Source organism: Ursus maritimus, unplaced genomic scaffold, assembly GCF_017311325.1.
Source record: "Ursus maritimus isolate PB19 unplaced genomic scaffold, ASM1731132v1 scaffold_19, whole genome shotgun sequence".
Taxonomy (NCBI): Eukaryota; Metazoa; Chordata; class Mammalia; order Carnivora; family Ursidae; genus Ursus; species Ursus maritimus.
Window position 1 is genome coordinate 26957583 of NW_024424341.1, and position 27000 is coordinate 26984582.

General features: G+C 40.4%; 1 protein-coding gene across 1 annotated transcript in view; it reads left to right on the top strand.

Annotated features, from left to right (window-relative positions):
* PHLPP2 (PH domain and leucine rich repeat protein phosphatase 2) overlaps positions 1 to 27000 on the top strand; it is a 66227-nt gene that overhangs the window by 31359 nt on the left and 7868 nt on the right. The window contains exons 4-16 of the mRNA XM_008702381.2: positions 2762 to 2887; positions 4495 to 4649; positions 6651 to 6797; positions 7174 to 7404; positions 8674 to 8876; positions 11980 to 12040; positions 15089 to 15184; positions 17208 to 17363; positions 19645 to 19845; positions 23275 to 23437; positions 23657 to 23787; positions 24402 to 24512; positions 25314 to 25508. Coding sequence (XP_008700603.1) covers positions 2762 to 2887; positions 4495 to 4649; positions 6651 to 6797; positions 7174 to 7404; positions 8674 to 8876; positions 11980 to 12040; positions 15089 to 15184; positions 17208 to 17363; positions 19645 to 19845; positions 23275 to 23437; positions 23657 to 23787; positions 24402 to 24512; positions 25314 to 25508 — 1976 coding nt within the window. The remainder of the gene's footprint in view (positions 1 to 2761; positions 2888 to 4494; positions 4650 to 6650; positions 6798 to 7173; positions 7405 to 8673; positions 8877 to 11979; positions 12041 to 15088; positions 15185 to 17207; positions 17364 to 19644; positions 19846 to 23274; positions 23438 to 23656; positions 23788 to 24401; positions 24513 to 25313; positions 25509 to 27000) is intronic.

Genomic DNA, 27000 nt, shown 5'->3' on the forward strand with positions numbered 1-27000 from the left:
CTTCCTTCCTTCCTTCCTTCCTCCCTCCCTCCCTCCCTCCCTCCCTCCCTCCCTCCCTCCCTTCCTTTCTTCTTCTTCTTCCTCTTCTTCTTCTTCTTCTTCTTCTTCTTCTTCTTCTTCTTCTTCTTCTTAAGATTTTATTTATTTATTTGACAGACAGCACAAGCAGGGTGAGTGGCAGGGAGAGGGAGAAGCAGGCTCCCCGCTGAGCAGGGAGCCCCCTGTGGGGCTTGATCCCAGCACCCTAGGATCATGACCCGAGCCGAAGGCAGACGCTTAACTGACTGAGCCACCCAGGTGCCCCTGGTGTCCTGCCTTCTGACCAAGAAGTCTTGAGGACAGAGATGAGTCTGTCACCAAAGCAGCCAGGTAGCCTAAGAGCCTAGCTCATGCATTGGGATCATCGTGTGCTCCTTGGGTTTGTTAGTTTGTGACCCAAATGGGTTGAGAGAGGAAAAGCCAGTGGGTGGATTGGTGGATAAGTGGGTGGATTCTCTTAGAACTTGTTCAGGAGGGCCATCTTGAGGGGCAAATAGGCTTCCCTTGAGGACAAGCTGTCAGTGGACCACCAGATTCCTTCATGTCTGAGGAGGGAGTAGTCAACTGCTATAATAGCATGCATTAGCCAGGTCAAGTGATCTGTAAGGGAAAAGCCATCATTGTTTGGGGTGGGATGGGGGTAACCAGAAGAACCCTTTAAAAGACCCATTGAGGAAAAGCATCCCTTTAAAATATGCTAGGTCCAGAGACTGTGAAGTCAGGTTATGACTCTGCTTGTCTAGTAAGAACCTTTGACTTTTTTTTTTTTTTTTTAATGATTTTTTATTATATTATGTTAGTCACCATACAGTACATCCCCGGTTTCCGATGTAAGGCTCGATGATTCATTAGTTGTGTATAACACCCAGTGCACCATGCAATACGTGCCCTCCTTACTACCCATCACCGGTCTATCCCATTCCCCCACCCCCCTCCCCTCTGAAGTCCTCAGTTTGTTTCTCATAGTCCATAGTCTCTCATGTTTCATTCCCCCTTCTGATTACCCCCCCTTTCTTTATCCCTTTCTTCCCCTACCGATCATCCTAGTTCTTATAGAACCTTTGACTTTTAAGTTTCCTGTCCTTCCTCCCTTTCTACTTGAGCCCTGGAGGGGGTCAAAAATGGCGTTTAGCCCAGCACTTAGTAAGAAAGAAGTCCAAAAAGCAGGCCAGGGCACCCATTGCAGGCAGGCAGCTGCCTCCATTGTGCCCCAGGGTAGGTGGAAAGGGTTGGAACTGTCTTATTACCTTTGCAGTGGAGACTTTGGCTCCTATAGCGTGGGTCTGGAGACTCCTGTTCTGAAACACGTCAGGTAGCTTGCATCTCAGCGACTTGTACTTGCTGTTGCTGTGCGTGGAATGCTCCTTGCCCAGGAGGTTTCCACGCCTGGATCTTTGCTCACATGTTACCTCATGAGTCCTTCCCTGACTGCTCTGTCATAATTCAGATCACTCACCCTGTTTGCCAAGCTTTTCCCCTGTTTTATTTTTCCTGATATTATTCATTATATATTATATCATGTTATGCTGCATTATATCACTGTTTTGGTATTAGAGTATTTGTCCCTTCTCAAATACAAATTCCACTGAGGGCGGGGGCTTTGTTGTTTTCCCCCTGCTTGTCTCCAGCACTCAGAACAGTAAAATGTATTCATGCAACAAATACTTAATTATCAAATTGAGACTATGTTGTGACTTACAGAGGAGTTAATAAATAGATTTACTTATGAGTATGCCCCAAGTCCTATTCCTTCAACATACTTCAATGAAGTATCCTTTGCTTTTTCTAAACAGCTTTTTTGAGATATCATTTATATACCATATAATTCACCCATTTAAAGTGTACAATTCAGTGGCTTTTAATATATTCACAGAGTTTTGTGACCATCACCACAATCGATTTTAGAATACTTTCATGACCCTGAGAGAAACCCTGCACTCCTTAGCCATCGTCTCCCCCATTCTTTCTGCAGCCCTGGGCACCTACTCATCTACTTTCTGTCTGCACAGATCTGCTAACTCGGGACATTTCATGTACATGGAATCATATAATATACAGTTCTTTGTGAGTGTCTTTCACTTCACATCATCTTTTCAAGGTTCATGTGTGTTGTAGAGTGCATCGGTATCTTCTGTTGATGGCTCAATAATATTCCATTGTTTGAATGTACCATGTTTTGTTTATATATTTATCTGATGATGGATGGACATTTGGGTTGTTTCCCCTTGAGGCTATTAGGAATAACGCTGCTCTAATTCATGTACAAGTTTTTGTGTGGATGTATGTTTTCAGTTCTCTTGAGTATATATCTATCCAGGAGTAGAATTGCCAGATCACATGGTGACTCTACATTTAACCTTTTGAGGAATTGCCCATTTTTCTGTTTTCCAAAGTGCTGCACCATTTTACATTCCCACTGCAGTGTATGAGGGATCCAGTTTCTCCATATAACTTGCTAATACCTGTTATCCAACACTTGTTTTCTGTTTTTAATTTTAGCCATCCTAGCAGATGTCACATGGTATCTTTCAGTTTTGATTTGCATTTGAACATGATTTCATGTCATGTCATGACCGGCCATTTTTCAGTCTTCCTTGGAAAGATGTCTCTTCAGATCTTTTGCCTGTTTTAGAAAATTGAGTTCTTTGTCTTGTTATTGTCCTTTGCTCTCTGACTAGGATTCTTCTTCTTGGTTTTGGTTTTCTCCCCTCCTCCTCTTCAGGTGGAAGAAGTGAAGCGACGGCAGCACTCCCTTGCGTTCAGCTCAGCTGGAGCCCAAGCTCAGACCTATCATGTCAGCTTTGAGACGTTGGCCGAGTGCCAGAGATGGCAGCGACAAGCATCCAAGGTGATAAACTATCAAACGTCCTGGTGTGGGGATAAGACTGTAAAAGCCCACTACAGATGTATTTTGAAACTGAACTCGCTCCCAACAAAGTGAATTATAATTTTATGTATCTTACTTTAGGCCCCTCTAAGTATATAATGAATGAAATAATGGAATTCCATCAGGTCCTTAACTTATTAGTTATATTTGTGTAGTACAAAAAGCTTTCAAAGTGTTTTCAGGTGCATTTACCTTTACACCATCTATGTGAGAAGAATATGGCCTTGAAGGAATTGAGACACAATGAGATTCAAATGACTTTCCCTCAACCACTGTGGTCAGTGAGAGATGGAGCCGTTCCCTAATTCCTAGCCTAGTGCTTCTTGGTCTGTATATATTTAGCACAGCCGTGATGAACCACTTTATTATTTTTTTAATTTTTAAAAATTTTTTGATAAACCACTTTATTTATTTATTTTTTAAAAAGATTTTATTTATTCATTTGAGAGAGAGAGAGAGACAGCGAGAGAGGGAACACAAGCAGGGGGAGTGGGAGAGGAGGAAGCAGGCTCCCGGCAGAGGAGCCTGATGTGGGGCTCGATCCCAGAACGCCGGGATCACGCCCTGAGCCGAAGGCAGACGCTTAACGCTTAACGACTGAGCCACCCAGGCGCCCCTGATGAACCACTTTAAATTTGAACTTATTATGGGATGTGACCTATGCTCCTGTCACAAAGTATTGTTCCTATATGCTGAGGATAATTAGCTTTTCAGCATAATTTCTGCTTTTTTTAGTCTTTAAAGATGAAGTTCTCTGAAATTGTGTTGCAGTTTCCAAATTCTCTTGTTCTTCTAGCTGTCTGCAGAATTTTAGCACACTTTTCTTTGTGGAGCTAAATATTTAGTTGCATAAAGGATTGTTTTGGTATAATGAGATGCCATAAAACATGACTGACTTTTCCAGTGGCCTTTTGTTTGGTTTTTAGAACAATTTTCACAACCCATCTTTTATTAGCATGCTATTTAGAAATATAAACTTTTTTTGGTTTTATTGAATTTTCTGTACATACATTGTAGTGGCAATAAAATATCTTCTGAATAAAACTAGTTTCAATTTTAAGTAGCTATTCCATTCTTTTGACCTTAAAAAGAGAAGTTAATATTTTTTGAGCACCTTTTGCATACTAAGCAGCGTGCTGTTTGCTGGGTTATTTAATTTTATCCTCCTAACAGATGAAGAAACTGCACTGGTAAGTAGCAGAGCCCGTGTGGATACAAAAGGCCGTGGCTTTCAATATCACACTGCCTGCTAGAGTTTTGTATAGTTACTTTGAATCATCTCAACTTCTTGCATGAAATGTTAACTTTTCATCTTTATGATTTGTATTTTTTTGCTTTTTACTTGTAGACACTTTAAAACACACTGTTGTGTGTTTCAAGCAGCTTATGGTTTTAGGAAAAAACAAAAATAAACTGGTTTTTATAAATGAATAATTGGATCTCGTTACCTTTTTCTCTTTCCTATTTTTAAAATTAGCGCTTTTTTTGTGTAACCGTCATTCCTTCCTGTGCTGGGTGAGAGGCATTTGGTGCTAGCTCCGATGGCTCTTCTCCTTGACCCTATTCAGGTGGTGTCCCAGCGAATCAGCACTGTTGACCTCTCATGTTACAGCCTTGAGGAGGTCCCTGAGCATCTCTTCTACAGTCAAGATATCACCTACCTCAATTTGCGACACAACTTCATGCAGCTGGAAAGACCGGGGGGCCTTGACACTCTCTACAGGTATTTGGGGAATGGGTTTCCAGACTAACTTATTCAAGCCAAATTGTGATCACTGTCTTAATTGTTTGTACCTGGAAGTGAGCATGCTTACCATCATGTATATATTTGAAAATTTCCCCTCATTTTGAAGAGGAAGTAAAATTTTTTATTCGTACAGTTTTCTTACCCTCCTTTCCCTCTCCATGAAACAAAAGATAGATGCTAATGTTCTGTTGTAGAGGCAGTGTTGAGCTGCCATTGATCTGGATAATCTTGTTACATAAGTCAGTGACAGTGATGCATGATCTGAAGCCAGGGTAAATTGGGAGATTGAGTATGTGGCAAGTTTTTGAATCATAGATGTCAAATAACTTAAAGGAAATAGGCCTATTTTCAAGAATTCCACTCCCAGATTGGGACTTTTATCTTTCCTGTGTATTTGCTTCTAAGCCTTTTGACAGCTATGAAACCTCTCTCTTCTGATAAACGAACCATTTCACTCCTAAGGGACTGTGGCCCATATATTTTCGAGTTCCTTTGTTAGAATATATTCCTCCTTCCCACCCTCCACCCTTTAAAAGTGGATAGAAGTGAATAAATATTTAGTATAAGTAATTGTGTGAGCTTCTTGTGAGCAAGGGAGAAATTGGAAATTAAAGCATTCAAATTAGGTGGTAATTAAAAAGATGATACACGTTGTGGGGTGCCTGGGTGGCTCAGTTGGTTAAGTGTCTGACTTCAGCTCAGGTCACGATCTCAGTGCCCTGGGATTGAGCCCTGTGTCGAGCTCCGCGCTCACTGGGGCGTCTGCTTGTTCCTTTCCCTGTCCCTCTCCCTCTGCCCCTCCCCCACTCGTGCTCTCTCTTGCTTGCTCTCTCTCTCAGATAAATGAATAAAATCTTTTTAAAAAAAGGATAATATACATTGAAATTACGTATTTTACTTAATAACTAATATTTCTAGAATAATTTTGAGAAAGCACTGTGATTTTTATCCCATATGATGTGTTTTACAAAGCTTTTTAGGTATAAGCAAGCCTCTATCAAGTAATGAGATAATAATTTTAATTATATTAGTATGTAAAAACAACAGAAGCCATAGTTTTAAGGAAGTGGGTTTCTAGCATTTTCTTCTCAGTCACTGTGAAAATAAGGTTAATGTAGTTTGAGGTCTGGATTAGGAATTCTGAAGTCAAGGCACCAAGCCAAAGGAACAATCAGTACTCAAGGTCAGGACAACTGGAAATCAAAAGTTGAAAATTTGAAAGCAGAGTATTAGAGTGAGGTACCAATGACTCCAGTCTAGAAGCAGGTGATACAGATCATCATCGTGGAGAGCACCACCTCAGCCTTACCCTCTTGCACTAGTATAATCATCAGTATAATACTCCGAAGTAGAATTAGCAGAGTGATTCCTGTGGACCCAGTGTATGATGATACTGTCTCTGGGTAAGACAGTAAAGATACTTCTATTTCCAGGAACAAAACAGAAGCACTAAAAATTACTATTTCCCTGTGTTCTCTATGAGACCGTATTGCAGTAAAACTCCATATATCACATACATATTTGTAAGTTCTAAGTGCCCATCATTTCAAGTAACATTTGAGCCAATATAATTTCAATATGTAAAAAGAAGTTGCTTATAATGGGATTTGATGTGCATTTTTGTTAGCTATTCCTGTGTCCATGAGTTGGTGAATTGTTACAAGGTTTTTTATATTGCATATAGAAATTTGATAGATTTCAAGTATATCAGTATGACTTGATATAAAATAGTTATACCAGCATGAGCTTTCCAAGGTTTTGTGCCTTTTGAAGGAGAAGAGAGAAGAACTCCCATTGCCCTAGACCTGGTCTCCTTTTTGGTGTGGAGCCGGGGTTAGGCATCAGCGTTCTGTGCTGTGAGTGATGTTTGGCATGTAGTGAGTGCTTAGTAGATATTTGTGAAACAAATTCTACAGTGGACATTTAAAACAGATGGCTTTTTTATTCTGTACTATAATTTGTATGTTTACATTTTAGATTTTCTCAGTTGAAGGGCCTGAACTTGTCCCATAATAAACTTGGGTTGTTTCCTGTATTGTTATGTGAGATTTCTACCTTGACTGAGCTCAACCTCTCCTGTAATGGATTTCATGACGTGCCAAGTCAGATTGGCAGTCTACTAAAGTAAGTATCTGATTTTGCTAGACTCATTTTTTACTTGCAGCATAAGGGGCTTGTCTGGCATTCGGAATGAAAGTAGTCACATGAGCTCTGGCAGTGAAGTAAATCATGTAATTATGAGGATTCTAGTCAGCAGCTGTTACTTGCTTGCGGGGGCGACTAGTTAGCCCCTCAGTTTCAACAGCAGAAGTTCTGACGATTTTTGACGTCGGAGGGACCATCCATGGCATTATGTGTGTCATTGAGTCTCTATAGATAGGATGTTTTGTCATTATTGGATTCATAATAAATTAGTGATATAAGTCAGAATCTATCCCTCTAGTTCTATCCATTCCAATTAAAACCTTTCATAAAGTCTTGTTTTATTTTCTTACTACAGTCTTCAAACCCTCTGTCTTGATGGCAACTTTCTGACGACTTTACCAGAAGAATTGGGAAATCTGCAACAGCTTTCTTCCCTGGGAATTTCCTTTAACAATTTTAGTCAAATTCCTGAGGTTTATGAGAAACTCACTATGTTAGATAAAGTGGTTATGGCAGGAAATCGCCTGGAAGTCCTCAACCTTGGGGTGCTGAACAGGATGAGCCATATCAAACATGTGGATTTAAGGTGAGGCCGTTCTTCACCGTGTCTTCCATTACATGGACCTCTGATGGTCTTTTGTGGTTTCTCTTTATATAGACTTCTCTAAAACATTGGGATTTTAGAACAGTGTATATTTTCCAAACTCTAGTAAAGCTTCATTTTTCACTCAGTAGCAGAGCGATTATGAGTGAGGTAGGTGTACCGCATGATAGAGACTTTCACATTACCTTTGACAAAGGTTGTTCTGACTTACCCTCCCAGCAGCATTTTATGGAATTCCCATTTCTTCACGTCCTTGTCAGTGTTGGATTTGAGCAGTCTTTTTCCTTATTGTCAGTGTTTTAGGAGAAAATAGTACTTCATTGTTTTAATCAGCATTTATTTATGAGTGAGGTTGAGCATCTTTTTAATATGCTAATTGGTAGTTTGTATTTTTCCTTACAGTTGACTAGTTTTCTATTGAATCAGTAGGTTTCTTCTTGATAACCCTTGTATTACAATTAAATGTTAATTTAAAATGTTAAAAAAATGTTAAAGATTTTCTTATGAATTTTTTGTAGGTTTTATTTTCTAGTTATAGTCTTTTCATTAAGGAAGCTGGTAAAAGACACATACACATAAAAGGCACATACTCATAGAGTAAATCTTCTATTTACACTAAGCCATTGATGTTCCTTGTAAAGAAATAGTAACATAAAAATTTATTGAGATACAGGGGAGTGACAACATGCCTGTGTGTTCTCTGCAAGTATAGAAGGGAAGCCATTTTCTATAGTTTGCCCTTGAACTATTCCATATAGATACAGAGTATTTTCCTCTCTGTTAATTAACGTAATGTGAACCTGAGCACAAGAAAGAGGAGGCAGAGCCCCAGGAGAAAGTATGGCTGCTTCCTCTTGTTCTCTGCATGGTCCACCACAACTGTTTTGTTATTTACTAACTTGAAAGGTGTTAGATTCATCTTCTTGTTCCTTTGGCCTGCTTCTTCATCCCTGCCTAACTTTATTAAGTATCTGGATGTAAGTTTTTAACTAACTATGTAGGCATGGTCCTTTTTCCCTTTCTCTTTACTTAGTTTGTATATGTATTTGCAAGTCTGGATTCTCTTAAGTTTATAAACAGAGAACACAAGGTACAGCTGTCTGTTATTATTTACTTAATACCTTGCAAAATGAAGCAACTTTTTGAGTTGTTTAGGAAAGAGAAAGGAATCATACCTCTCTTATTTTTCTTTTGGTAAGCATATTTAGTAGAATTTATTTCTAATGATTTCCTTATTTCTGAATATTTAAGGATGAACCATTTGAAAACCGTGGTTACTGAAAATCTGGAGGGAAATAAATACATCACCCACATGGATTTGCGGGACAATCAACTGGCTGACTTAGATCTTAGCTCCTTATGTAGCTTGGAACAGCTGCACTGTGAACGGAACCAGCTGAGAGAGCTGACACTCAGTGGCTTCTCCCTTCGAACTCTCTATGCCAGTTCCAACAGTGAGTTCTCTGTCCAGCCTCCTGGTTTTTCTCTTGTAGCTCTTGTCAGAGCTTTCGAAGAACAGTGGTATCTGTGGTGTTGCTCAGCCACTCTGAAAGTCTAGTTTTAGGTTCACTGAGAGCAGCTTTGTCTTTTAAGTTTGCTGTCAACATGTAAGTGGTTGAGATATGCATAAAAAGGCATTGCAGGATACTTGGAGATTCACTGAGTATTTATTAATAAAAGGCATTTTGCAGAATAAGAAGGGGTAGGAGGATGGGGCAAGCATGTTCAAAAAAGAGTATCAATAATAGCCTATAACAAGGGTTGACAAACCGCAGCCCAGGGGCTAGATCTGGCCCATCACCTGTTTCTATATGGCCCTCGAGGAATGGGTTTTTACATTTTTTTAATGGCAGGGTTAAAAAAAAATCAGAAGAAGAATGATTTTGACTTGGGTAAGTTCTATGAAATTCAGGTATCAGTGAATAGAGTTTGATTGGAACATGCCCACGGTCATTTGTTTACAGGTTATTGGTCTCATGAGACAGTGGCAGAATGAAGTAGCTATAAGAGAGACTGGTGGGGGGGGGGGGGGTCCTGCAAAGCCTAAAACATTTACCACAGGCTTAGCCCTTTACAGAAAAAGCTTTGCCCATTTCTAGTCTAAAACTTTGTGCTGCCTCAGTTCTAGACCAAGAAGCCACTTGATTTCAATAGTGATTTGCTCCAGGAATATTTTTCAATGTGAAAGGCCCCATATTTGTTGGTGCCATTCTTTTTATGGAGCGTTCTTTACCAAGAAAATTATAATATATAATTATATATAATATATATATATAATATATATATAATATATTGTATAATATATAGAATATTATATGTATAATTTTTCTGTGCTTAAGGAAGGGATGGAGAAAGATGTTCAGTATCACTAAGTGTTGGAGAAATGCAAATTTTGATAATGCCATTGTATACTCATCAAATTAAAAAAAAATACTGCTAAGTGCTATTGAAGATGTGGAGAATTCAGCTCTCATACGTTGTCACTGAGAGGGTCACTTTGGAGAGCAATTACAGTGTTAAGAAAAGTCAGAGATGCGTGTAGCCCATATTCTGCCAGTTCCTCCGTTTGGTATATCTCCCTGAGACACTCACATGTGTGTAAGGTGATGTGTACAGGAATGTTTATCACAGTTTTGTTCCTTACGTTGAAAAAAAAATATGACTACTGATAGGAAGATGTGTAAACAGTGACATATTTATACACTAGAATATTACAAAGCAATGGAAATGAATGCCCTAAAGCTCTGTGTATTAATCTGGGAAAATATTAGAAACATTTTTTGAGGGGAAAAAAAAGCATATGTACACCAAGATAGCTGTATCAGATTTTCAGACACACAGAAATGTTGTTTCCTTAGCTATATGTATGCCATAACAGGATAAAGAACCCATGGGAAGGATAAAAATCATGTTCACAAGGATGTTTACCTCTTGGTCTGTGCAGTGTTTTCATTCTTAAAAAAGTCTGGAGCATATAAGGCAGAATGTGAAGATTTGTTAAAAGCTGAATGATGGGTGGATGAATGTTCATTATTTTATTCTCTTTTCTGTATCTCTAAAATACATTAGGGTAAAAGATAAGGACTTCACTTTTCATTGCCTTTTACCTTGCTAGAGAAGTTTCAAATTGTAGCTTAGATTAATTGCTTAGGTCAAAACGGTGTCAAAGCTGATGAGTGTCCACTTGGGCTGTTCATAGATATTGCGAGATGGTAGTCGGTCTTTTGTCATGTAGATATTTGCTCTCAGGCCCATTCTCTATTCTAAATGTATCTAGAGAATCTGAATGAGTGGCCCTGTTAGAAAAGGCCTCATTGACATACACGCTGTCTTTGGGGACTGAGATGCTCACAGTGCCCTACTAAACAGGGCTTGCTTGAAGTTAGCTGCTCTGTTGGCAGAAAAAATCCTTATGTTCTACAGCCTGGAGGAGTTCACCCCAGCACTTGTAATTCTGATGCCTCAAAAGTAAAGAACTCAGCTTCGCAAAAGAGGTTATCCAGGTGGTCAGTTAACGTAGGAAAAGGCATTCAGCCTTACTGGTCGTCAGGGATATGCATATTGTAACCCCAGCATGACACCAGTACACACCTACCAGAGTGACTAGAATGGAAAAGACTGAAAATACCAGTGTCCACTGTTGTGAGTCTAAATTGGTACAGCCACTTTGGAAAATTGTGCACTTATCTACTCTCGGTCTCTCTCCTGTCTTACACCCAGTATAAATGCTGCTTACGTTAGTCCACAAAAGACATGGACAAAAATGTTCATGGAAGCAGAATTCATAGTAACCCCAAACCGGAAAAGACTTCATTGCCCACCAGCTCTAAAATGGTCGAATAAATTGTGGTATATTGACATAAAAAATCTAGTATGGCCACGAGATGAATGAACTATAGCCATATGCAGTAATAGGACCAAATCTCACAATCACAGTGTGGAGGAAATAAAGCCAGACAGAAAAGTATGCAGACCGTATGTGTGTATTTATATGGATAGGCAAAAATGATCTGTGGTATTGGGAGTTAGGGTGGGGTTGCCCTATTGGGAAGTGACTAAAAGGGGAAACAAGGGGGGATTCAGGGGCAGCTGGTAATGCGCCGTTTCTTGATATGGGTACTGGTTACCCCATTGATTCTGTTTGTAAAAATTCGTTGATTTGTACACTTAAGATTGTTGCATTTTTCTGTATTTATGTTTTGCTTTAATTAAAAGTTAAAATATTGACAGTAAAAATCCAATCGATTTTTTTTTTTTTTTTTTTTAAGTTTAAAAGCTAAGTAGTCACTGCTGCGATTTAACAGCTGCCTGAACTAGTGTGAGTCTAGACCAGTACACAGGATCCTTCAGTTAGTTGTTTTATTTGGTTTTCAGGTCAGGATCAGGTAGTCAAAGTTAGTCATTGCGAGTTACCCAACTTTTTGTCTTCAGTTCATCTCAGCAGATGACATCAGTTTTCTCCCTGGTGATCACACTGAGCCACTTTGCCCTTGTTTACTCTCAGTTACTTTCTTCTTTGGAGAGTGTCACTAACACCTGTTTGTTTTTTTTGATTAGGGCTGACAGCGGTGAATGTCTATCCAGTACCCAGTCAACTCACTTCTCTAGAGCTTTCCCGGTGAGTGTGTCTCATGAGAGTGGTGCTTGTTTGATTCTTAATGTTTAAGAGATGGATATGGATACTTTGGTAGTTTTGAAGTATAAGACATCTAAATACATTGAAATATTTGGCTAGCCTGGAAAAGGGAGAAAGGATGAGTGGAGAAATACTTTTAATTGCCATACCATCTATTTCAGGGGACGGTCCTCTTGAAACGGAAAGGTGCCTGTGAATTACTCATTCTTAAAGTCTGGGGATTTAGAATGAGATGCAAACAAAGAAGACCTTTTATCTCCTTCATGGCAGTGATTTCCTTTTTTGCTGATTGAAATCAGATAATTCTTGGTTTTTAGTGACTTATTTTTAAATTTTTATTCTCTTATTTTTTTGGTATTCTTATGACCCATGTTAGTCTGATGGTCAGAGAGATACTGATTATATTCAGGATTTTATTACTTACATTGTTGGTCAAGAACAAATACAACTGAGGTTTGCTTTCTTTCCTTCATTTTTGACACTGTTGGGCATTCAGGATTCAGTGGTTGAGTTTTATGGACTAGTGGAGAGTTTGACAACCAAACACACAGTTACAAGGTAGCTTCTTAAATCCTGTGATTATAGAGTGGTAGAGCAGGTAGAAAGTGGACAGGATCCTATATGGTCAGCATCAAAGATTAAATGAGATACTAAATGCAAAATATTAGTATGGTGCCTGGCATAAAATAGTCTTTTCAGGAAATAGTAACTGGTATACTCGGGTTTCTTTTTGTTATTGTTACTTTGTTACCATTATTATTAAGCTCTTGTTCTAGATTCCCTTCCATCCATTTCTTTCTGTCTTGTCTTCTCAGCAAAACCCCAGCATAGGTCAGTACTAAGGTTTACCTTCTCTGGGCTTGATCATTGCTAAAGAAAATCATATGAACACTATTGTGAAGTCACAGTTTCCAACCTCATCTGGAACTTATCAGTCTTTTCTGTTGTCAGCCCCTTCCCGTATCCTGGGCATCCGCTCCACACTGCTCAGCTTCCTTCAGCAGCACTGCCCCCCATCTCCTTCACTCCAAAGCTTAGCTTCTCACTTGATTGGGAAAATAGAGATCATCTTAGGTGATCTCCCTCAGCTTCCTACCACCTTGCTTAAATGCATGTAGATTCGTATCCATTCTCCTCTTCTTTCCTCTGTTCAAGTCCAGTCTAGCCTCTGTGCCCGAGATGGCATCCACTCCCCTGCTCCAGACCTTGCTCTGTGAGTCACCACTTCCTCCCCTCTCGTGTGTGGCCAGGCTCTTCCTTTTTCTCCATCTACGCACACTCACACCTCTTCTCTCTTAACAAAGTCTGCTTTCTCTTGCAGCCCCTCTAGGTACCATCTAATTCTTCTCATTCCCTTTTGTCCAAATTTCTCAGTAGGTATTTTCATTTGTTGGCTCAGTTCCCTCAGTTCCCATTTGTTTATCCCCATCACAGCTTGCTTTCGGCCTCTCATATGGAACTCTTCTGTACTGACACTGTAAATCCTGCTCTCTTTTCTTCAAGCATACTTTTTCCTCAGCTGGCTAATACGGTCTGATTTTTTTTTTCATGCTGCTTCGACCACTCCTGTCTCCCGCATACTCTTTGTCCTCAGCCAGCCTTTTACAGGTCACTTATTCCGGGCCTGTCCTTGTGTGCTACGTTCTCATGTGACATAGTCTCATTTACTCCAGTGATTTCAGCTGTACTTCAGCATCAGTGTCACCTGGATCGCCAGCCCAGACCTCTTCTTCCAGCCTTAGACCCATGTGTCCAGTTTCACATGAGGCATTTTTGACCTGCCCGTCTCCAAGTACAAGTACCTCAAACACGTGCCAAATGAAACTCCTTATCCACTCCCCCAAGCATCACTTAGCTTGTTGTCTTGTGTCTGTTTCAGCTTTTGGCATTATCGTAAGATAGTCCTGTCAGATGGACAATCCCTCCCCACTTTTCTGTGTGTATTGCCACCCATTTAGGCTCATATCATTTCTTGTCTGGAATTCTGTAACAGCTTCCTTTTACTAAAAAAACACCTCAGCCAGACCTCTGAGTATCCAGAGTGAGCTAGTGAAGGTGCAACGCTGACCTTGTCTCTGTACTGCTGCAGACCCTTCAGTGATCCCCGTACCTGCAGGATAAAGTCACAGCCTTCTGGACACGATTTAGGTCTCTCCAGGTTGTGTCTTACCCCTTGGCTCCATATTTGCTGCTCTGGCATCACCAGACTGCTGATTATTCCTCACATCCATCATGCCGTTTCTTGTTGCTGCTCTAGCTCGTGTTGTCACCTCTTAGTATGTCTTTGTCATCTTGGGTCAGTGTACAACATTCTTCAGATTCTAACCCAGATATCGTGTATCTTGGGGAGCTTGCCCTGATCCTCCACGTCAGGCAAAGTGCTCCCTTCACTAGGCTGTTGTAGCAGTATCTGCGCATCTCCTACAGCACCTGCTTCTTTCTGCCTCATTATGTGATCTGTCAGTCAATAACCCTTTGAGCCTTAGAGAAGCTAAGTAGCATCTGAACATAGAATTCCTTGTGCTCACTATCTGCCCGGTGGCCTGGGCTCACGTTGTAAATGACTTGCAGCTTCTGTCACCACTTACCTTTTGTCCCTTCTTCCTCACTTGTATTGACTTGGTTCGTTTTCTCCACAATTTCCTTTTCTTCTCCTCCAGTCATTCATTACCTGTGCAAATCCTACTCGTCTTTGAAAGTCTGTTTAGAACGCCACTGCTTTCATTGTCTTTCCTCAGCCCGTCTCTTTACTCTGTGCTTTCCTTAGTGTTCAGAGCCTCAGTGTCTTCTTTGAGCAGGTGGCATAATTGATCCAATATAATACATGATCGTGTGTTTGTCTCTCTCTCTGCCTATCAACAAACATTCATTGAGCACCTTCTATATTCCAGGTGGTGTGCTAGGGATGCCTTGGGGAGAGTGCTCCTGCCCTCAAGGAGCTCACAGGCCAGTTAACAGATACCTTACAGACTAGTGAAATGAGTTCCACTCATCATCTTCAGTGATATCTTTTTTAATTATTTTCTGTAGAAACCTGCTAGAGTGTGTCCCTGACTGGGCCTGTGAAGCAAAGAAGATGGAAATATTAGATGTGAGCTATAATCTTCTGACAGAGGTTCCCATGAGGTATGTGTGTGTTTATGTATGTATTGATATGTGTTTGTATGTATGTGTAATTATTTTCCTAGATTTGGGTTGCCTTTTTTTTTTTTTTAAAGATTGTATTTATTTATTTGAGAGACAGAGAGAGCACAAGCAGGGGGAGGGGCAGAGGCAGAGGGAGAAGCAGACTTCCCGCAGAGCAGGGAGCCCAATACGGGGCTCCATCCCAGGACCCTGGGATCACGACCTGAGCCAAAGTCAGACACTTAACCGACTGAGACACCCAGGTGCCCCTTGGGTTGCCTTTCAAAGGTATTTTCATTCATTTGTTTGATAAATATTGGGTACTTGCTGAGTGCAGGGCAGTGTGAAGTGCTGTAAGGAGTACAGTAATGGCTAATATACAGTCTTGGCCTGCATGGAACTGGTAAGTGGATATTTGGGATGACTCGTGCACAGATAACTGTGATAAAATGTAACAGGAGTCATTGGCATAGATCAGTGATCTGATTGTGATAATAGATCATTTGTATTGGATAAGTTATTATGAACTGAGTAATGTTTTAAGAACCTCACTTTTAGGGGCGCCTGGGTGGCTCAGTCGTTAAGCATCTGCCTTCGGCTCAGGGCGTGATCCCAGGGACCTGGGATCAAGCCCCGCATCGGGCTCCCTGCTCCTCTGGGAGCCTGCTTCTTCCTCTCCCACTCCCCCTGCTTGTGTTCCCTCTCTCGCTGGCTGTCTCTCTCTCTGTCAAATAAATAAATAAAATCTTTAAAAAAAAAGAACCTCACTTTTATTACCTTATTAATCCTTTAACCACCTTATTATTAGATAGACGCTCTTATTCTCATCTTACAAGTGAGGGAATGAGGGCCTGCAGCGGTTGGGTAACTTGTCCAGAGTCACACTGGACTAGGTTGTTCTTATTCTGAAGCCTTCACTCTTCGTCATTACACCGTATGAGTCAAATGTTTTAGAAATTCACAATTTTGAACAATTATGGAATGCTTTAGGAGAGATTTACATATTTGAGTTGACCTTTTTATAAGATGGTGAGATTTCTGTACGCAGAGGGGGAGAGAGGGAGGTACTGGGAGAGGAGGGAATGGGATATTCAAAAGCACTGAGGTGTAAGATGTGTAGTTGTCACCTAGTGGAGTCTTTAAAATAAACTAGAGGCTTGCAGCACAGTAGGTGTGAACGCAGCTGGAATCGGACCTTAGTTCAAGTCCTGACCCTACTATTTCCCACATTCAGTGTGAGATCTTTTGCAAATCAAAGTCCCTTAACCCTTCTGAACTGAATAGTTAAAATGGCCTAGCACATTTTAAGCACTAAGTAAGTAGTAGTTTTTGTTATAATAAATTTTGTTATTTATTACGATCAGTTACAGTTAATCCTTGAACAATGTGGGGTTACGGGTCCCGACCCCTGCACAGTTGAAAATCCACGTGTAACTTTTGACTTCCCCTAAAACTTAACTACTAAGAGCCTACTGTTGACTGGAAGCCTTACTGATCACATAAGTAGTCGTGTTTTGTATGTTATATGTATTTTATACTCTGTTCTTGAAGTAAGCTGGAGAAAAGAAAATCTCATTAAGAAAATCATAAGGTAGAGGAAATACATTTACAGTACTATACTGCCTTTATAAAAAAAATCCACGTGTAAGTGGACCCTCGCAGTTCAAATCCATGTTATTCAAGGATAAACTGTATTAATAAATTGACTGAATTTTTGGTGCTGTCTAGACTTAAAATATAAATCAGTTTATTCTAGAAATTGCTTTTTTTGTTTAGATCTGTTCTGTTTTGTTTGCTTTCGTTAAGTCACCTTTTCCCAAAATGACCTCATAATGACTTCCTAGTGGGTGGTGGGTAAGCATATGGTCGTGGCCGTTCTGTTGGCTCGGGCGCTTGCCGGTGGTGAGACTGTCTAGAACAGGTTTCTGTTAGTTTACCGATTTCAGGGAGATGGCCAAGGGCAGACTCAGAAAAAATGATTTAATGAAGTTTTTCATTTGTTTCTTTGTACTGTTGCCCTCAGAATCCTTAGTAGCTTGAGTCTCAGAAAGCTGACGGCGGGGCACAATCAGGTGCAGAGCCTGCCGGTGCTGGTGGAGCACATCCCCCTGGAGGCACTGGATATTCAGCATAACCTGCTCACCAGGCTGCCAGATACGCTCTTCTCCAAGGCCTTAAAGTAAGTGCCACAGAGGTTATTTAGAAGAGCGAATCATCGACGAAACAAACTGTTAACTTGTCATTGGAGTGACCTTTGGAACTCTACAGTGTTTGCCCAACAGTCCAACTATGCGTGGAGACTTTTATGAGTAATTTATATGAAAACAAATATGACACTGTTGTATGAGACAGTAGTCTTTAACTCAAAAGTTGAAATAACCATCAAATACTGAAGAAGTTTTAGTGTTGTAAACAATTTGAAGCAGCTTGGGAAATTTCAAACAGGCTTTAATCTCCAAAAATGAATACATTTATGACCTCTTAAAGAAAAATTACAGCTTTCTCATAAAGCCTTCTTGGCAATTTTCACCTTTTGTGTTTGGGAGAAAAGGACATATCACTAAAGTTAATTTAGTTTTCGCTTCTTGCTTTACCAAGCTATCATCAAGTTACATTCTTAATGTGCAGTGCTTTTTTACTACCTACTTGGAAAACTGTGCATTTAAAGGTAACTTTGTTCCAAAAGGTGTTATTTGCGTTCTCACTGTAAATTAATAAATAGTGTGTCTTCCTGTACTTCCTGTAATCAGGTTTATCTCATGCATATGTCACCGTTAAGTGAAAACTAGTTTTAATTATAGTCTTCTGCAATATTGTCTTCAGTTTAGAAATGGAGAAAACAAGAGATAAGCAGTAGAAATTTAACGTAAGGCTACAGGATACATACAAAAAGCATTTAGCTCATAAGTGTCTGGCTTGTTCTTTGGCAGCTTATATATCTCTTAATGTATAATATACTTGGTTGGATTTTCCTAAAATTAAAATCTTTGGAAATTCTAGAAAATATTTGAGGGAAATTTTCTTTTTGAAAAGTTTATATGGAATTTTAATGCAGTAACATTTAACTTAATTAACAAGTATTTGTTAGTAATGCATTTGTTTTTTTGGGTTTTTTGTTTTTTTTTTTTTTTTTTTTTTAAGAGAGAGAGAGAGGGAGGGGTAGAGGGAGAGAGAATCTTAAGCAGGCTCCATGAGCATGGAGCCCATCACAGGGCTTGATCTCACAACCCTGAAGTCATGACCTGAGTCAAAATCAGGAGTTGGATGCTTAACCAACTGACCCAACCTCTTTTCTCAATCTCTCTTTTTTTTAATTAAAGATTTTATTTTTAAGGAATCTCTACACCCAGTGTGGGGATTGAACCCACAACCCTGATGTCAAGAGTTGGATGCTTAACTGACTGAGCCACCAGATGCCCTCTTGGTTGTTGGTTCTTTTTTTTTTTTTTTTTTTTTTCTTAAGTTTTTGTTTTTAAGCAATCTCTGTATCTAACATGGGTCTTGAACCCACAGCCCCGGGATCAAGAGTTGCACACGCCACAGACTGAGCCAGCTGGGCGCCTCACTGCATTTAGTTCTTTTTTTTTTTTTTAAGGTTTCCAACTTAGGTTTACAACCTTAGAATTTGTAGTAAGGAAGCTACTTAGTAGCTATAGCAAACTGTCGATGATACTAATCTAATACTAACTCTGCACAGAGCCCTTTTGGGACATACAAAGACATACACACATATAAACAGTATCCTCGACAGCTAAAAAGCTAACTAGGGATGTGGATCACATAATATGAAGGAGACTTAACATGCAACAAGGTTAATAATAATAGCTGTCTTTTATTGAGCATGTTCTCTATATACCAAACACCATGCTATGCTAGGTAAATTTTTAAAATCATACCATACTTTACGTGTTAGATTGGCCAAGATTAAAATGAATTATGATACTTGGTGTTGACAAAGGATTGAGCAAACTGGTTTTCTTATATCGTTCTCATGGAAGATAAAACTTGTCTATAATAGCAGATAGTTGCCAACAGCCTCTATGCCCGTTATTAGCAGACTCTCAGAGGATTGGCTAAATAAATAGGATCCTGTTCAAATCAAAAACTTTTCTGAAGGGTGTCTTCACAATTGAGATATTTGTGAACATGACATTCAATGACACCTTTTCCGTGGACAACAGACCATAAAAGATGAAACTAGGTTAGAAACAGGCCACTACAGAAGCCTGGGAACACAAGCAAGCCTAAGTTCTTTCCTCTCTACTTGGCTTGCACGAGTTGAATAAAAGGAACTTTGGTTGGGTGGATAGAATCGATTAGAAAAAAAAAAACAAAAAACCCTGCAAGAAATTACTTGTGTCACAAGTTCAGGAGCATGAAATGGCAGTGTTCCATACTGAGAGGGTAGGATGGTAACAAATAACCATACAGGAAATGGTGATTTGTGTGTGTTCTGTCAGTCTCAGATACTTGAATGCGTCTGCAAACTGTCTGGAATCTTTGCCATCTGCTGGGGCTGGAGAGGAGAGTCTGAGTGCTCTGCAGCTGCTCTATCTGACCAACAACCTCCTGACAGACCAGTGTGTGCCTGTTCTGGTGGGCCACCCGCACCTGCGAATCTTGCATCTTGCGAATAACCAGCTACAGACCTTTCCTGCAAGGTAAGCAAATGCACACATTCGTCATTTCAGACACATAGGGTGAAACCTGCATTTGCAGTCTACATTACAATTACCTTACTGGGCCCTCTGGCTTTATGTTGAGCAACTTGCTGGTGCTGTGATTCTACTGGTTGAATGAGAAAATCTGTACCCAGTCGTTAAGTATCAGTAACCAGAGAATTCTTAGCTAAAATGCATTTGATTCTTTGTTCTAATTACTTAATAATGGTCTGAGAATTTTCAACCTATAAAAGTGTAAGCTTAAGAAATACATTCTGATGGGGCGCCTGGGTGGCTCAGTCGTTAAGCATCTGCCTTCAGCTCAGGGCGTGATCCCAGGGTGCTGGGATCAAGCCCCGCATCGGGCTCCCTGCTCCTCTGGGAGCCTGCTTCTTCCTTTCCCACTCCCCCTGCTTGTGTTCCCTCTCTCGCTGGCTGTCTCTCTGTCAAATAAATAAATAAAATCTTAAAAAAAAAAGAACTACATTCTGAAAACATTTTTTTCTTTTCTCTTGTCAGCTCTGTTTTATAATATACTGTTGAGTCCATCAATTTATTCATTATATATATTATATATTGAATGCCTACTATATGTCAAGTACTGCATAAGTACTGGGGAAACAGTGGTGGTTAGGTAACAGTCTCTGTCCTCAAGTAACTTACAGTCAAATTGGGGAAATAGACAAGTAATAGGCGGTTGCAGTACAGTGTAACAAATGCAAGGTGTTAAGGATACACACAGGTAGCTCTGCACTCCACGGTGCCTGGGGGCGGGGTTGACTTCCTGGAGGAAGAGATGAATAATAGTTAGCCAGGCTATACCCACGAGAAAACATAAGAGAGATGTTTAATGCTGTCGAGGTTTTAAACAGTGTCAGTGGAGAAATAAGTATCTTCCAAAATATATTTGATAAAAAAGATTTTGGGAAATTTGATGCCAGAAAAATCCATCTGTACCATGAAAGTAGTCATTAAAAATCATGTTTTCAGAAATGAAGACTATAGGGAAATAAGTGACATTTGATATAATTTGAATGAAATTATATATATCATATAAAATTATGTTTGCTGTAATTTGAAATTATATGTTTGGTATAATTTGAAAACAAAACTATGTATTTTGATTCTAATTTTATTTTACAGATTTTCTTAGAAATATGATAAACTTAGAAAAATTCAGAGATTATAATTTTTGTGAATGTTTATGAAATGAGATATTTGGAGCTTAAGAAGACAAGCAGGTTAAACTTGATTGCTTCTTTCAAAGAATTTGAACAATGGCTTTTAAAGTGAAGGCGAAATCTTGGGGCGTTGGGTGGCTCAGTCAGTTAAGCATCTGCCTTCAGCTTGGATCATGATCCTGGGGTCCTAGGATCAAGCCCCACGTCACACTCCCTGCTTAGGGGGTAGCCTGCTTTTCTCTCTTTCTCAAATAAATAAATAAAATCTTTAAAAAAAAAAATAAAGTGAAGGCAGAATCTTAATTTCAGCATCTGATAGATCTCTTGAAATCCTATCAGACTAATTCCACTGGCCTCAGATACGTTTCTGTAAAGTGGAAACAACAGACAATTGACAAGTCCTACTGGTTTATGAAGCTTTTGGGAGATAGCAGATGGAATGCTGTGAAGCTGATGAATTCCTCCTAATCTGATGAAATTCTTACTGGAAGCATTAAAAGCAGACACAAAACTGAAAATACATCAAAGATTATGAAAATACGTTAGAAGTAAAGATAAAAAGTAATAGGAGATCACACAAAATTAGAGTACTCTGAAATACAGATAATAAAACTAAATGGAATTTAGGAACAGTATATTAAAATGTTTGTTCTGTACTGAATCTTAAATCCGCTGTCAAGTCATCTCCTGAACAATGTTTAATTACACAGGCACAGTCCAATTCTTCTGTTTCTTTTGGACTACTTTCAAAATGTAGTGTAGTTTTGGGTGCTCAGGAAGAGACTGGCTAAGATAGGTATCCCGCATTTGTGTTTACAAATTAGATCTAAGGAGGGAGTAGTATAGGAGAAAAGCATGAGATTTGGACACAAGAACACTTTTTTTTTTTTTTTTAAGATTTTATTTATTTATTTGATGGAGAGAGAGAGACAGCCAGCGAGAGGGAACACAGGCAGGGGGAGTGGGAGAGGAAGAAGCAGGCTCCCAGCAGAGGAGCCTGATGTGGGGCTCGAACCCAGAACGCCGGGATCACGCCCTGAGCCGAAGGCAGACGCTTAACCGTTGTGCCACCCAGGCGCCCCCAAGAACACTTTTAAAATGTATTGTTAAGTTAAAAAAAAAGCAAGTTATTAAACAATATATATATGACATTTTTTAATTTGAAAAATATAGTTTATTGCATTAAAAGGACAAGAATACCCTCCATCAGACTGTTATGAGAGATTATCTTTGGTAGTAGGATTAAAAAAATTTTTTTCTGTTTATCTCTATTTTTCAGTTTTTTTCCAATGAGTATGCATTACTTTTGTAGTAGGAAAGAAAACAATTTTAATTTACTGAGCTTAGTTATTTAAAAGTATTAATGATTTTCTAGTAATAGAAATTATGATACATGGAAAGGGCAGGATATAAATTTTATGTAAAACAAATATGCCTATGAAAATTCTGAATATGCATCTCATTTAGCAGACAGAATAATAGTAATTTCAGATCAGTGGTATTGTTTTATTTCTTTATTTTCCAAACTTTTTCTCCATGTTATAGGAGTTTATTATTTTTATAATTTTTAAATTAATAAATTATAAATAAATCAGAGCAGTTTGTAGTAATCTAGATAAAGATGTCAGGCTATCTGAAGATATTTTGCTTGCTGTGTAGAAAGCTTTGCTTAGTCCCACAGAACAGTGTGACTCGCTTGTATCATACTCCTTGGCACTTGGCTGCCTGCGTAGCAAGCACTCCCGGAATGTTTACTGAAGATGGATTATGTTGAATAGGTAGCTATAGAAATTTAACACTGAAAGGAATCTTAGTGATGATTTAGTACAACTTGTTTATTTTACAGCTGAGGATGTTGATGCCCACTGACGTTAAATTATGCTGTATTTTGCAGCTAGTTAGTGGCCAAGCAAGTACCGTAGTAATCTAACTGTAGGCCAGCGCTGATTCTGCCTCTTCCCATAAGTCAGATAACAAGAAGATGTGCATACCCACAAGGTCCAGCAGCTGTAAGAGAAGCAAGGGAAGCTTCTGCCCTTGAAACTCAGTGAGAGGCAGATTAGGCTGAGACTCAGGGGGAGCAGTCACCTTGGGGAGCCGTTCCCTTTGCTGGCATCTGGCTGTTTTGTTCTCACCAGCCCTCTGGCAGCGGACCCGGCCGCTGCTGTACTCTGTGTGGCTGCTGTCACCCGGGCTTGACGGCTGCCCATTGGGAGTGCAGTGTGCTATATGGTGGTTTCTTTTTCAGCAAATTAAATAAATTGGAGCAACTGGAGGAACTGAACCTAAGTGGCAACAAGCTTAAAACCATTCCCACGACCATAGCCAACTGCAAAAGGCTTCACACCCTTGTGGCTCACTCCAATAACATCAGCATTTTCCCAGAAATACTGCAGTTGCCTCAGATCCAGGTACTTTTCTGTGATGGGATGGTGTCCTGCTGGGGAAATGGCAGGTCATTCTCTTCTCGTAGAGAAGAAGAAAGTGGCAGTTTGGAATCACAACAGATTTAATCGATTCCTGGGAAGAAATTGTTTCCTTTGAGAATACAGTAGGGGACTGAGTGTTAGGGAGTTAAGAACTCACTGTCTGTGATGTATTTTCTATTGATTTCCCCATTTTCCTCTCAGTTTGTAGACCTAAGTTGCAATGACTTGACAGAAATCCTGATTCCGGAGGCTCTGCCTGCCTCTTTACAAGACCTTGACCTGACGGGAAATACGAATCTGGTACTGGAACACAAGACGCTGGACACGTTTAGGTAGGAAAAATTTTTAAATTGAATCCACATGTGCTCTTAGTTCCATCAGCCATTGTGGATCTCCTAAGGTCTGTAGTAGGGATCTGGATTAATTAAAGGAATAGAATGAATTAGGCCATATTAGTCCTTTTACTTACTTCAGTTATGGATAGATATTCTATCCACTAGACAGCCCATTTATATCAGAACTCAGCATCGTGGGCACTGCTCAGCCACACACTGAATATTTTTATGTAGACATTTTAGGTGGTACAGATCACATTGCATTACATCATCTAAGAGATGATGCAGCCTCACTCATTGTACCAAGCCTTCACTGTATCAGAATATTAAGTAGACAGTTGGCAAAGACTTTGAAATCTTTGGATAGACTCCGTTTTTCATTGAAATGATCAGTACTGATTGCCATAATATTTGGCCCCTATTTCTTCCTATTACCCTTTTCCTTCTCCTTCTTGGCCGGTGGGTCAGCACACTACTTTCTTTCATTCTCTCTGAAAATAAATCTTGGTCTGTCATCAGGTGATTTTATAAAAACACATGTTCTTTTGGGATAGTTTTTGTGAAATACAGAAGTCTGTGTGGTCTTCCCTTCCCTTCTGCACTTCCCACAGCCATATCACCACCTTGAAAATTGATCAGAAACCTTTGCCGACCACCGATGCTACAGTTACATCAACCTTCTGGAGCCATGGACTGGCAGAGATGGCAGGGCAGAGAAATAAGTGAGTATCTTGGCCACGGAGAGAAATGAAAAAGGCAGCCCCTGACATCTGATCTGATGCTGAAAGCCAGGCCGTGTCGTTCTCCTGTGGGACATAAACACATCATGGAGTCTCAGCATCAGAGAAGATCCCTCTGGGACCATGGCCCCGTGAGATAAAAGCAAGATGAATGCACAGTCCACAAGATACCAAACACCCACTCTTATGGCTAAAATGGTGATGGCTACTTTCTCCTCATGCTACTTTTCTTTCTCTGTAGATAAGATTTACTGAGATACCCAGCCATAGAATGGCCCCACTTTCTGACAGCACCTAATCTTGGTCCACATCATTAGACCTTCCCCCAAATGACCCACCCAAAGCCCGAATCCTGTAGTAGGTTCTTTCCAGCATGCTCTTACGTGTTCACCCGAGAGTGCCATGGTGCGCCTTATCCCTTGCCACAAGGAGTAATACGCCCAACTTCTTCCACTGTAGTTGTGCTCCTGGGGCTCTTTGGCTGAAGGTTGTCGACCGTACAATCCTTATCACTACAAAGGGAAAACATTGACTCTTTCCAGCCTTTGGCAGCACTGCAAAGCGAGTATGTACTGCCCATGAGTGTGGCTGAATTCCCCCGTTTCTTAAAACATCAACTCTTTCAGGTGCTACTTAATTACCTAATCATTTTTCATGTATGGATTAGAATTTACTACTGTTTTTTCTACCCTCAATTAATACTTTTCAAAGAAGGCTCCCTGGAGGATAATCCTTTCACCATAACTTGCTTGGATGTTTGTTTTTCTCCTGTTTGTGTTACAGGCTGTGTGTCTCTGCCCTAGCTGTGGATAACTTTGCAGAGGGGGTGGGCGCTGTGTATGGCATGTTTGATGGGGACCGAAACGAGGAGCTCCCGCGCCTGCTCCAGTGTACCATGGCGGACGTGCTTCTGGAAGAAGTACAGCAGTCAACAAATGACACGGTTTTCATGGCTAACACCTTCTTGGTATCTCACAGGTAAGCAGGTGGGTTGAATAATCCCTAACTCAGTTCTACTTTTGGAAAGTAAATCTCACTAAGCCAGAAGGTCAGGGTCTAAATTTATAGGTACAAGATCAAGGTGAGACCTTCTGCTATGACTATTCTCTGTATCAGCACGGAGGAACGTGGGGACTTTTGTCCTTTATTTATTTAAGATTTTTATTTGTTTGAGAGAAAGAGCGAGCATGAGCAGGGGGAGGGGCAGAAGGAGATGGAGAAGCAGACTCCCCACTGAGTGCGGAGCCCCACACAATGCCGGGCTCGATCCCAGGACCCTGAGATCACAACTGGAGTTGAAGGCATGCGCTTTACCGACTGAGCGACCCAGGGGCACGGGGACATTGGTCCTTTAAGGAGCCTTTGGGGCCATCTGCTTTCCCTGTTGAACCCAGAGGCCGCTGAGGATCTGGAACCCCAGAAATCATGTGTAGAAGGTTGTGTGTGTGTAAGTGCATTTGTACATTTAGGGGAAGGAAGATGGCGTAAGCTTTTGTAAGATTCTTCGCAAAGAGTCAGTGACCTACAAAAGGTTAAGCATGGATCGGATTCATGTGTTTAGAATACTTATTATTGGGGATTTACCAATTAATACTTCTCAGCCACTTAAGGGCAAAAACTCTATATAACCAAACTATTGAAAATCTCTTAGTAGCTAGTACAGCATCACGTATATCAGGTGGGCTGCATGGAGGCCATGCACAACTGAAAGGTTGTAACCTTGTACCATCCAGGTTGAGATGGAATAGCCTGGAGCCCAAGCTGGTATTATCTTTCATTACAACACAAAGCAAAGATGTGGGGAAAGGAGTCTATTTTTCGGTAATAGAATTGAACTAGGAACTTGGCAGTTGGGAAGAGCTTGGGAAGAGAACTTGGTTCAGGAAGCACCCCCCCAAGAGCCAGGCAGAAGACCAGTCTATCTTTTTCATAGCATGTCTTTAATTTTCCAAACGAGCCAGAGAAGTGTTTTGTTTTTTTTTTAAGATTTATTTATTTAACAGAGATAGAGACAGCCAGCGAGAGAGGGAACACAAGCAGGGGGAGTGGGAGAGGAAGAAGCAGGCTCATAGCAGAGGAGCCTGATGCGGGGCTCGATCCCAGAACGCCGGGATCACGCCCTGAGCCAAAGGCAGACGCTTAACTGCTGTGCCACCCAGGCGCCCCCAAAGAAGTGGGTATTTTATCAGAAAAATTTCTCAGAGAAATATCTTGCTGTGGATCTGCAGTGAGCAAATGGCAGAGCTGGAATTTGCCACCGGATCTTTCTCATAGTATCTGCTCTGTGCTCAGCATTGCATGCCGTGTGCTAGGGATGGATGCCATGTGTATGGGAGATAGAGAAGGAAGAGTGTGGTCCTTCTTTCAAGGAACTTACAGCCTAAGTGAGTGGTTCTCAAAGTGTTCTAGGAGCAGCACCCTCAGCATCACTAGGAACTTGTTAGAAGTGCAGATTCCTGGGCCAGCCCCT